This window comes from Rhipicephalus microplus, unplaced genomic scaffold (genome assembly GCF_043290135.1).
Source record: "Rhipicephalus microplus isolate Deutch F79 unplaced genomic scaffold, USDA_Rmic scaffold_14, whole genome shotgun sequence".
In the NCBI taxonomy this organism is placed as follows: Eukaryota; Metazoa; Arthropoda; class Arachnida; order Ixodida; family Ixodidae; genus Rhipicephalus; species Rhipicephalus microplus.
Window position 1 is genome coordinate 35510707 of NW_027464587.1, and position 13257 is coordinate 35523963.

The 13257-nt window shown below is 46.0% G+C and overlaps 1 protein-coding gene across 3 annotated transcripts in view; it reads right to left on the reverse strand.

Moving 5' to 3' along the window:
* LOC119181521 (proton-coupled folate transporter-like) overlaps nt 1–13257 on the reverse strand; it is a 194724-nt gene that overhangs the window by 91844 nt on the left and 89623 nt on the right. For all 3 annotated transcript variants that reach the window (XR_012888676.1, XM_075882974.1, XM_075882973.1), the window contains exon 5: nt 11069–11308. Coding sequence is in view for 2 of the 3 variants with exons in the window: in XM_075882974.1 (XP_075739089.1) it covers nt 11069–11308 (240 nt within the window). In the remaining variant the exon portion in view is untranslated. The remainder of the gene's footprint in view (nt 1–11068; nt 11309–13257) is intronic.

Sequence of the window (13257 nt, forward strand, 5' to 3'; positions counted from 1 at the left end):
AATACAAAATCCCTGAGTGACCCGGCTGAACTTAATCTTAACTTACAGAAAATTAAGAAATGGTTCAATGAGTGGCGAATGCAGCTTAACCCAAGAAAAACCGTATTTATGTCGATTTCCAGAAAAAAGAGCATTCTTAGTTACCCTTACAGTATTAACGGTCACCAACTTTCTCAAGCTCATGAATACAGATACCTAGGTCTGATATTTACGCCCAACTTGCGCTGGAATCTTCACATAGAGAAACTTTGTTCCAAGGCTAATAAGGTGTAATGAGGCCTGAGACGTAACCTCTACTGTGCCTCTCCCTAAATTAAAATTTTAGCTTACAACACCTTGTTAAGACCTATAATCAAATATGCCAAAGTACATTGGTATCCCTGCACCCTAATTAACTGCTTGAAACTCGATTAATAAGTACCACGGTTTTCATTCACCTACTGAATTATGTAAACATGCAGAGCTTTCACCACTAAAGAAGCGAACCGAAATTAAAAGCCTGAAATTCCTTTTCCTAATAATTCATAATCACATTAAAATAAGCTACGATAAGTACTTTGAGATTAAAACACAGGAAACATCAAGACACAGACACAGTATGCACATACTGCCTCTCATAGCTCATAACGGTTGTTTCAGGTACAGTTTCTTCCCTAGGGCAATTTTACAGTGGAATTGGTTTCCAGATCTCGTAGTGAAAACTAAATCCCTTACTGAGTTTTTAGAAGCCATAAGCTCTATAGTGTTTTCTGATTTCATGAATTAAATTGAGATGACTTGTGTAAATTATGTGCCTTCTAATTAAGCTATAATTTTCATTATGTGTTTTGATAAGCTGTATAATATATGTTTCAGCAGTGATACTTGATTTCCTTGTTTTACTGAGGAGCTTGCAATTATAATACCTTTATTCTCTGAATTTCGATTTGTACCGTCAAGGGATAGGTGTTTCTATAATATTTTTTTCGTGTTTCCCATATGCACATTTCTGTTTATTTATGATTTCTTTCCACTTCTGTAACAGCCCTACAAGAAGGGTTGACAGTATCAATAAATGAAATGAAATGAAATGTTAGGTTTGCGAAGGCCTGCTCATGCACATGTCCATGCCATGTTTATTTCGACACAAGTACGACACGCCCTGTTGTGAAGGGTCTAAAGATCATCATCATCATCATCAACCTGACAACACACACCGCAGGTCTAAGGCCTCTCTCATGATCCACCAATAATCCGCCTCTTGTGCTTTCTGCTGCCACATTATACCAGCGAACTTTTTAATCTCGTCAGCACACTTAACTTTCTCTCTGTGGTGATAGCACCTATGCGCATCAAGTGTCCGCAGTATCTGGTGTTGTCCCCCACAATTGTAAAGTATTGCTTGTACGTGACCTCATTTGTCACATGAGTGTCTGGTATACATGTATGCTGGTTGCATAGAATAAAGTTTGACCTTTTTTTCTGCACATCGACAGCGGCTCAGTCCCTTCATCTGCTCCCGCGGCTGGTATGGACGCGTATGGCCTTTCGCTAGGCCGCAACATGACATGGTGTCAGAAGTGGCCGTCTTTTGATATTCCAAGGGTGTTGCACCAGTCTTCGCCAAGCACCACCATGTAAGAAGACAACTGAAGCCAGTCCACGACATGTTCACTGTTCCAGCTCCGTCAGCATTTGACTTTGACCGGATGTTCGAATGGCCTTCCAGGATCCACCTATTCGACGACTACAGCTTTGCCTCTGGCTTAAATGAGCAAAGTAAAGAAGCGCAGAAGCGCAAGTCTGGACTCTACTTAACAAAATGGGCAGGCAAGCAAGAGAAATCTTTTTGACCTTCTCACTATCTCAACAACAGCAGAAGCAGCATGAAGTCGTCAGAAAAAAGTTTGACGATCACTTCGTGGGCGCACGGCATCTCATTTATGAGAGTACATGTTTTCACCGACGCATACAACAACTTGGAGAGTCAGTCGACCAACTCATCACCACATTGCACACACTGGTGGGCTAGTGAGACTACACACAAAAAAAAAAAAGAAACGCATGATCCTTGACCGGTTTGTGTAGTCGGCCTCAGTAATCTCTTGGAATGTGTGGGGGTGCTGACATCCCCGGTAAAGTTGTTTGCGCCGTGTGGCGCACGTGTCTCGCCTCAAGGCCGCATTTTGGGTGACGACCGCCGGGCGATAGGTGGCGTTGTATTCGCGTTGAGCACCACTATTGTCATCATCATCATGGCGTAGCGCCGGCAGTGACCCCTGGCGAAAGCGAGCCTTGGTGGTGGGCGAGAGTTGAGAGAGTCTCTTTTGCGCGTGGTGGTTGCCGCGAATGGTTGTCTTTCGCGGTGGGTCTGCCGTGGACGCCGCCACGAGCCGCCTGCGGTAGGCCCACAAGGTGAGTGACGCGTTGGCGACGCCGCCTTTTGTGTGCTCTTGTGTTATGTTGTTTGAGTGTTTGGTAATTTTGTGTAATGATGACTTAGCGTGTTGATAACGATTGATGTATCGATTCCGCAGACGATAGCGTCGTTCAAAAGTAGTTAAATAAATGTGTATTGTTTGGTTTGTACCAACCGAGTCTACAGCGTCCTTTCATAGTAGCCACACTCGCTCACCACATCGAGACCCCACACTGGCTGCCCAACATGGAGCTCTTGTAGTATTGGACGACAGTTTTTGCGGTTCGGTACAAGCTTTTGTTAGAGCCGGGGTAGAGTAGGCCTAGGGGGACTTCTTTGCTAGCGTCGGTGGTGTGCTTTGTTGAGAGCGAGGAGATCGGTATTTGTGACGTGTTTGAATTTCTCGGCAGGTTGAGTTTTCATTTTTTTTGTTTTGCTCGCAAGTGTTGTTCTTTTTTGTTGGTGTTAGTTTTTAAAACCATTGTTGAATTGGGACGAGAGCCATGCGGTCTGCGTCCTGGGGTGAGCAAGGCCTAGAGCACGTGGTTTGTAGGCCAGGCACGAAGTGAGTGAGTACGGAAGCCTCGTGGGTGGTCCAATTTTCTGTAAATAGCTTCTTTTATCTCTTTGGGCTGAGGGAGCCGGGGGTCGTTGCTGACTTGTATTGCGGCTCGACGCCGGGCGGTGGACGCCGATCGCTCGATAAGCTCCTGTGTGCGGCGAGTGATAGGGCCACCTCACAGAGTGGCTGTCTCCTCGCGGCTGCCTCTTCTGCATCTAGGCTGGGTGCTGGATGGATGCCGGTTGTTGTCGAGCGACTCATTAGGCCTAAGGCCCTGCGCAGCCGCCTGTCGCACGTGGCACAACTAGGTGGATCGTGGCATTGAGGTGTTGCGCTCTGCTTCCCTCACTTTTTTTTATCTTGCGATGCACGAATTAGGAAAAGTGACCTTTATATTATTTTTGATGGGCGTCTCGGCCGACGCCGATGTATTAGCTAGCCGTACTCACCATCGTACAACGTGGGCGAAAGGCCCGAATCTCCCTTTTCTAAGCCCTGCTTGCTTGTTTCGAGTGTTCGGAAGATACGCAGCGGGAGTGATGTGATCCATGGCCGGCTGTCTTGTGCACATCGTCAGCGCCGCTGGCCAAGAATGCGGTCGTGAGGTCGGGCGATGGAGACGCCTGAGACATGCGCAACTGCCTGCAGTCCGGCTCCCTCGTGAGTGCTGGTCGCAACTGGAAGACGTGTTGGCGCTAGCGACGGTTCGTCGCGCCGACGGCAACGTTGATGTTGTGGGGTTGGTACTGAGGTGAAGTCGAGCCGGACAGTGCAGCAGTGTTGACCGGCGGCGGTGTCGTAATGCAAGGACATTATGGACATGTGGTGTCATTTTCTCTTTAAAGCTTGTGTAGCTTATCTTTTTTTTTTTCGGGATATAGTTTCATTTAAGGTTGAGAGATTGTGGGGGTGCTGACACCCCCTGTAAAGTTGTTTGTGCCATGTGGCGCATGTGCCTCGCCCCAAGGCCGCATTTCAGGTGACGACCACAGGGCGATAGGTGGCGTTGTATTCGCGTTTAGCACCACTATCGTCATTATCGTCATGGGGTAGCGCCGGCAGTGACCCCTGGCAGAAGCGAGCCTTGGTGGCGGGCGAGAGTTGAGAGAGTCTCTTCTGCGCGTGGTGGTTGCCGGGATTGGTTGTCTCTCGCGGTGGGTCTGCCGTGGACGGCGTCGCGGGCCGCCTGCGGTAGGCCCACGTGATAAGTGAAGCGTTGGTGACGCCGCCTTTTGTGTGCTCTTGTGTTATATTGTTTGAGTGTTTGGTAATTTTGTGTAATGATGACTTAGCGTGTTGATAACGATTGATGTATCGATTCCGCAGACAATATCGTCGTTCAAAAGTTGTTAAATAAATGTGTATTGCTTGGTTTGCACCGACCATGTCTACTGCATACTTTCACTCTAAGAGTGTGGTGGCAGCGCTCGCTCGCCACATCGAGACCCCAAATGAATGCAAATTTGACACTCGCCAGCGCTTTCACAGCTCGCTTAAAGGAGACCGTCCAACGACATCAGCAAGAGCAGCGAAAAACCAGAGACGACCCTTTGGCAGCACCAGCAAGCAAGTTGAAGCAAGCTGAACACGGTCAACAAACAATAGCAGCCCTGGAAGCATTCTTCAGGACAGTATCCCAACATGTTGCCAAGGACCAGTGCACCTGTCACACAAGGTCAACGCACCAGACCACAGTCTGATCTCCCCCAGTTTATGCGCCAACTGCGTTCAAGGAGAGCACCCGAGGGCCTTCTGGCCGGCACGAGCTAAGAAACACAACTACTGTGGCTGTTCCAGTCATTTCGCAGAAGTGTATCAGAAAAAGGCCGCAGGGGAGTGAAAGAAGGTACAGCTTCCTTCTCTCCATATGGACAAGGGGGCTCATTTCATAGTCACATTAAATGGGGAGCGCTATAATTTTCTGTATGCTCACGTTGTCAGTAAAGACACTTCGGTGTTTGCTAAACTTTATTCGGGTGCAGAAGTGTCTGTTGTACCCTCAACGTTTTCGGGATTGCCTACCAAACTAGAGAAGTGCGACATAACCTTAACAGGCCCTGTGAATGAGCCACTGCATGTTCTCTAAAGTTTCTTGCCACTATCCAGTGGAAACAACACAATGTCCTCTAAACGTTGTATGTCGTCTCGCCTTTGGGCTCGATACTTTTGGGTCTCCAAGCGCTCCAAGCTCTTGAGCTGATCAAGTTCGCTTATTCGGCCAGTAGCGCGACAGCCATCGAAGCTGTCTACCCTCAGCTTTTCGGTAGTCTGGGAGCTCTGAAAGGGGATGTCAGACTGAAGCTGAACTCTGTACCCTTTGCTATTCGGGTCGCTCGCCCCACTGCCTTACCCCTGCGGGACTGAGTTAAGCAGGAGCTAGAGTGTATGAAGCGAGAATACGTAATCCGTAAAGCACTAGACCAACCAACAGAATGGTGCGTGGGTATTGTACCAGTACTCAAACCTGCTGGAGACGTTCGTATTTGCATTGGCTTGACGCAACTGAACAAAAGTGTACTTCGAGAGCGCTACGTTATGCCAACTATTGAAGATAGCCTTGCTCAGTTAAGGGGAGACGCAGGTCTTAAAATGATCAAAAATGGTTCAAAAACTAATTTTTCACAAGGCTCATATTTGGGGTGTTTGTACTTCTGAGAACCTACTCTCAAATTGTTAATGCTGAATTCGGTCAAGAAACGCAATAAAATAATGTACTTCAGTTGCACTAAAATGCCCCCAAAAAGACAAAATTTGTTCGAACTTCCCACTCGCGCCATGGACTTCCCATTCGCCGCCACCTTAGGCTTTATTTGAAACTGTACTCTTTGTGCATATTTTTTGCCATCTCAAAATGGCGTCGCTAAAGCAGAATGGCTGCTGTCGGGAGTTTTCTGAAGGTAATTTCTAGATCCTTGATAGGGTCTTATATGGCGCCCGTTTCACGTCAGTTTTTCCAAGTCTCCCATTGGCTGGCGTGACCGATGTGCCATCTATTTTCTTTGTGTTGCGTTCGCTACAGTGGCTGCCCATTTGTGTGCGGTTGCTTTTGCGATAGTGCATGTTTCTCAATGCACTGTGTTTCCGCTTTGCACTGGTACTTTTTCAATGCGATCGAGATGCCTGGAGACGCTCGACTAAAACCATCAATGCGACAAGCTTTTGGAAGCCGTAAGAAACAGCCTTGGAACAAGTAGGCGCAGTTTACAAGTGCGCCTTTGGCTGCTAAGTTGGAATCGCGGCCGGACCTATTGGATCTGCCCGAAGCTCCAAGGGCGCTGCATTCCACTGATGACGTCGTGGGACCAAGTTCAATGAGTGATACACTTTGGATTGATGCTGCGTAGTATGCAACGGCACAGTAGGCGCAGTGAGTTGAGAAATCGCCACAAACGAAGACCGTTTTGTCAGGAAAGTCTGCTACACAGTGAAAGTTAGACTTTTTTGGAGTGAGCGTGGAGTGCCGAAGACTTTTCGCTTGTCGATTGATAAATTTGAATATCGCACAAGTGAAGTGCGACAAGTGCGACTCAAAAAGTCTCAACCTGAGTAAGGCAACGGACAAGGTATAAGACCTTGCGATTAAGCTTATTCTTGCTTGCGGCAATTGTGACTTCAAGAAAAAGCAATTTTTTTCTCCAAGAATGAGCGGAACTGCCATCACCACTCCCTTCGAAGTCAACATGAGGGCCATGAAAGGAATACAGATGATAGGCAAAGGCGTTACTGCTTTTCCAGACTTTTGTGCATCTATGAATCTTTCACATTGAGGTCTGCACCATAAGACATTAAAGAGACACCTAAAAAGTTTTGTGGCAGTGTGCAAAACACGACGACTGAAAGTGAAGCTACTAGTGTGGCAGTGATAAAAGATTTGTATTCCGACTTTTTGAACCCCCATAGGGAACATTGATGTTGTGTTTGACGAGTCTTAGATGACATGAGATCAGAGCCCACACGTTGGCGTGGGCTGCATCATTAAACTTAACACAGGCCTTGTAATTGACCATGTTGTTTACTCACATGGCTGTACCCTTGGACCGCAGCCACAAGACGAACGGTACACAGACTGGCTGGCGACCCACAAGTGCCAACGAAACATTGAGTGCAACTCTGGTTGCATGGAAGTTGAGGCTGTGTTGACCACGTTTCAAGGGCCATTTGCCAAGCGTGGTATGCGCTACACGACTATGCTCTCAGCTGGAGACAGCCGCATTTTCCATGCCTTGCGTGAAGCGGAGGTGAACAGATTATTCAAATTGACAAAAGAACTGCATTAACCACGTTTACAAGCGAATGGGTGCAGCTTTACAGAGCCATGTCGACAAAAAGAAGGCTTAAGATGAGTCTCTTGGGGAAAAAGGAAAGCTGACACAAGAAAAAAATCGAGAAGATCGCTAATTATTATGAGTATGCCTTGAAAGCAACGTCAATAATGTACCAAATATGAAGAGGGCTGTCAAAGCTACACTGCTGCACATGACATCAGAAGATAATGCCACACACCACTCAAAGTGCCCCGAGGATGCTAGCTCTTTGTGTAAATACAATAGAGCCGTGGCCAATGGGGCAATCTGACATTTTTTCACTGGGTTTTCTGTTCACTCGGATATATTAACAGCCTTCTTGTCAATAATATTTTAGTTGGAAGTCAACGCTTGTCCTGTCCTTTTCCTGTTCGCCGTGTATTTTTTTTGTGCTGTTAAACCTTAAGTTTGAAAGTCGGTTCTTTCCATCCCATCTACTCGAGACAAGCTAAGCGTCAAATCAAGCGAAAGTCAAGTAAAGACGCCCTTGGCTGAATTCCAAACGCTCCATCCAGTGCCTATCTATATGGTGTGGTCCGTGAACGGTTGTGTCGCGCCTGCCGTCAGTTTTTACTCACACGCGCTGCCTGGGTTGGCTTTGCGAGGTGAGAGAGTGTGGGGAGTGACACTTGGCACGAGATGAGAGCATACGCAGTAGGGGCGGAGACACCACCACTGTCGCCGGATTTGTGAGTAGGCGCAACTATAAAATGCTCCGCATTTAAAAAAGCTTGCATTATGCCTGCAGCTGGAATTCATATACAGATGGCTCTACATACGCTAAACAAGAGTAATGGGAATCTTCTGACAATGTACTATTGCTGCTTATGTCACGTATCTAGGCACACTTAAGTACGGTGAGCCTTTCTTATGGCTATTAGTGTAAACAAGGCTCTCTCCCATATTGGGTACTGAAAAGTCAGTAAACTTTATGTGTCCTATGGGTCGGTGTATCTACTACTATTACTACTACTACTACTCACATTTACACTCAGAAGCAAGAGCTATGCACTGTCTTTTTTCTTTTTTTTTCACACCCCCTTCTAGCACCTAAATGTAGTTGCAGCTGAGAGAGACTTTTTAATCTTTGATCAATGGTAAAGCTTCTTTTTGTGACAGTCGCACAGAACATCTGTCAGTTTTCATGACCTGGCCAGCTTTTTCACAAATTCCTCAACTTTTCCATGACCTTTCCAGAAGGGTCCAAATTCCCTGACTTTTCAAGGTTTTCCAGGTTGTTCAGGTTGATAGACACGCTGAATTTTTTCAAGGTACCCAGAGATCGCTTTGTTATAATTTATAACCTGTGTTACTGTCATTGCACACCTTAAAAGTTTTTTTGCAAGACATGGCATACAAAAAGTTATGTCTGATAATGGAGCGCAATTTGTGTCGCAGGAATACAAGTTGTTTGCTCACAACTTTGGTTTCCCCCTGTGGCGTCTAGCCCCCCGCACCCCCTAACAAATGGTGAAGGAGAGAGGATGGTCCAGACAATTAATAGCCTCATTACAGAAGCGAAGGACCCATATCTTTCTCTCCTAGCATGCAGGGACACTCCGGTGCTACTTGAGAAAAGCCCTGCAGAACTTCTAATGGGCAGGTGGCTTACGCAACAGTGCCTATTCTTCCCACCAGCCTTCTGCCTCAGACGGTGCACCTGAGGAGGTCCAGAAGCCATGATATGACCACCCGACAGCGGCAGCATAGGAACTTCAACTTTCATCATAGGGCTACTTCATTACGAGTACTTGAACTAGGCACGGACGTGTGGGTGATGAACTGCAAAGCAAAAGCAGGAGTCTTGCAACTTGCTTAGCGGTCGAGGTCATATGTGGTTAGAGCTTCTACTTGCGTGGAAGTTCTAACGATGGCTTTTTTTGATTAAGATGCCACATTTAAGTGCTGGAGAGTTTGAAGCAAGTCCTCAGCTCGCTCTTTCTGCAAAACATTCACAAATGTTTCAATGCCAGGCTCTTGAAAGCATCACACATTGTCACGTAGGGCTCTTGGTTCTAGTACTAGGTGCTAGCACAGTCCACGAGTGCAAGAAAATTGTTTAGATGCTGATCCTAATCAGACCACTTGTTCAGGACTGTGACTCACTCATAATACTCCAGCCAGTCTTGCACCTTCTTGGAACCAGAGCCCTTAAACAGTAGGGGTTGGCGAGGCTGCTGGATGACCACTGGTGTAGGTGCTCTGGCGGTCTCCATCGGTGAAGTTGAACGGTAGTTCACGTGATGATTAGTCGTTGGGAGCTGTCCCAATTCTGTTGGTAGCCCTTGTAGGCAGTTACTACTCTGCGATTGTTCTTTCTTGTCATCTTTGGTAGCTCCGTTAGTGTCAGCTGCTTGAGGGGCACTTGGACTGGTGTCACAGTGCAATGGGGATGTGCTAAAAATCAGGAGCTCTACTAAATGCCACGCAGGTGATGGTACGCTGGCTGGAGCACAGACTAGTAGAGAGACAGACCACAACAGCAATAAAATAAAAAGAATTTATTGGGCTGACTTGCACTCGAAAGCAAGCTAACACACACTGCTCAGTGACAGCGGATGCAGTAATCCCTTATCTATTTGTTGCAACACATTCGGGTATCAAGATGGCGGCTACACTCGATCACATGCATGACGCAGGTAATGAACGTGACACAATAGTCTAGCCCGCATCTGTTTTCTAAACGCACATATAAAGAATGAAGAAGACTGAAATAACAAGCAAGCAATGGAAAGACACTCAAGGAAAGAAAGAGAGAAAAATAAACACCCAGCTCCGCACTTCTTTCATGCACACTAGTGCTCCTTTCAGCATCCAGCGCAACCTACGATAACTTTTTATGGCTGTCATTTAGCAGCTCAGCCAGTCTTTGCCAAGTGTCTCCTCTAAACCAACAATGGCAGAAATTTACGTGCAAGCCAGCATCACAGACTTTGGACCACTATGGGACCCATAAACTTAAGAGTTTCAATACCACTATATCCTAAACAATTACCATTCAGCACTTTAACTTAATCATCTCATTTTGCAATCATAACTAATCTGTATTTCTATATTGGTTTTCCCTTACATCTAGTGCTATTACTGTAAGAGTTATTTCTATATTTATTACTCATGTAGAGTTGAGTTGTCTCTTTAGCTATGTATCATTAATTAAAGTCACTTTTGTTCACGATTCTACTTCCATTTTTTATGTGTATTTGAATCTTTTTCACAGCCATGTATAATTACTGAACGTTGTTTTGTTGCCCTTTTTACTGAAACTTATATTTCATGTTTCTATTGTTTTTATTCCTATCAAAATTAGTTGTTGCTTTCAGTTCCCATTTTGTTGTATTTATCTACATGTATACTTCTGACAGGAGGTCCCCTTTCAGCCTTGTCCCATGGGGCCTCCTTTTGTATATACTACCCCAATGCGTGTATATATTTGCAACAAATATAGATTTTTTTTATTGATTGATTGAATAGTAGGTAATATCCCCACACAGGCACACACACTGTCCCCTTCCCAATGACTTCCCCCTGCCTTTGACTTTTCAATGGTGACTTCAACTGTGCCTTGAAGAAAACCAAAGTGCAAATGCCTTCTGGCTACTATGTTGCATTCCCCTCTCACTCATGGCCAATGCTTTTTCGCCCACAACCAAACACCACTACTGACACTGACACCGAAAATTTAGCAAAACGAGCTTTATCACTATTGCATTTAACATGCACTACAAAACAAAGGGCTGCATGCATCTATTTTTCTTTGCTCATTTTTCACTTCTCAAAAAAAAATTCTATAGAAAAAAGACTCACTGAGGTAGTACATCCATTCGTGTGTGGAGATGCCCTTGAGGGCATTCTGTAGAGCAAACGCCACCACTCCGAGACAGGCCAGCACCAGATCACGAACCTGCAGCAGCCGGCTGAGCACCACCACACACACGGCTGTGGCCAGCAGTTGCACCAAGCCAAAAAAGGCCGTCACGTTGGAGAACTTAACAGGACTCCAGTCGAAGCGGGTCTCAGTGTAGAAATAGTTGATGTTGCGTGCCGCTGCATGTAAGGGAAAGTCACACACGGTGCAGAACCTGATGTTTTTCTCAGAGAGCACCAATGAAAATGCGAGCTTATCAAAGGAGTGCCAAGGTTATGTTACACTGTTAGTGAAAGAAGCGTACTAACATTCAGGCAACACCATGCAAGCGACAGAGTATTGGACTTTCCCCTCACAAATACAGTAATAGTTAAGGCTGCTTCATTTGAAGGTGCAGCTGGCTGCTTTTGGCACGCTAATGTGCATTCATCCTGGACGACAACATGTTTTATGTGGGCCACAATTACATTGGCGACCGCAAGAAGCAAACCTCAGTCTCGTTTGCAGGCTCGGTCTGCATTCGAGTGAGTAAGTTGACTCATGAGTGAGTTTGCCGGCCTATGAAAAAGGCCTCTTCGGCCTTACTAGACAAATTTGTGCTCTTTGCCTACACAAAATTTCTTTGTGGATGGGTTGATTGTGTCAGCACTGTTGATTCCAATAGTTTATGCTTTATTATATTCGAACTGTGTGACGAGACAATGCACAAAGTGATAGGACGCATTTAGCATTGAGTCCAAGATGCGTGAATTGAAAACTATATCTTCCCCAAGTTCTACTGTCGTCGTCATCTTTCGCTGAACGAGCCACTCCACCTTATTGCCAATTGGTTCTGTTCTTCGTTGTACTCTCCGGCTTGGTTAGGCTATGCCTGGCTCGTCAACAACTTCTTGACTGTGGTGCGGGCCGCATATGTTCCGCCTGAAAGCCGAGGAGCTGTAGTCCACCCAGGAACTGCTGTGACAGGTTGCGGTAAATCCTGGCAGCCTCGCTCGATTCTTTTGATATCGATGGCCACTTCCCAAACCTCTTCGCCGACATCCTCAGAACCAGGTGGTTCTACTGCTTCTGTCGCAGTAGCGACGCTTGTTTCCCACGTCTTCGCATTTCGGCGTCGCAACACCCAGTGCCAGCTCATCCTCTGCAATTTTTCTCCTCGGCTCAGGTCGCGTGCCACGAGCCTTTCTCCAACCGATCTCTTGCGCCTACGTGGCTGGTGTGCGCGCACTCGGGTGACTCTCTTCTTCTCGTGCCTCGTCACCATGCTTCCGTGTTAGGCACGCACCTCGTGCCTCTCCTTTATTCATCACATGTGTCAGTAGAAACTTTCTTGGAAGTTATGAACCTTTATGTTGATTCGATCACTCCTAGAGTGAAAAGCGTACTCTTCACGCAAAAAACTGGTATTTGCATTGGGTCCACTGTGGCTCTAATACTGAGTTTTAACAGACAATCATGCCAAGGAAAGTATAAGAAATGTCATATGAGTTAGTTGTAATGTAAATGTTAAGAAGAAAAAATAAACTAAAAGATGACCTGCCGTTGGTAGGGACCAAACCTGCGACCTTTGAATAACACGTGCAATGCTCAACCAACTGCAAATACCATGAAGGCTATTGCCCCGACCACTTTATGGGGTATATTTATCAGGAATGAAGGCCGGTCCCCGGCAGAAACGTAGGAAAAATAAAAAGTTTTCCTTTTGCCTGTTCTCCTAGCACTTGGCTAATGAAGCCTAATGCTGCTAAATGTAAAATCATTCGTTTTTGCCACAACTGTCAATCTTAGCCTTTGGTGCCCTAATGCCTGTATTTGAACGAACGCTGTGGCATCAGAGCCTACCAATGCAGCCTAGGTGGAGTTGGCCCTGCTTGAAACGCTGTGTGTGTGATTGGGCTTGTATTGTTTGGAAGGCCTCCATCAATTAACATAACTGTATTCATGCAGAAAAGTTGTGAGGTAATGCATAAAAAGTGTCGCGTCTAATTCGATATATCCATGACATGCATATATGTGTTGTCCCAGTGGAAGCTGCTTAAAACCGACTGTCCCTTTTTTTACAGTATTGAACAAGTGCCCTGTGTAGGAAAATTCATCTCAAAGTGCGAACAGGATATATATATATATA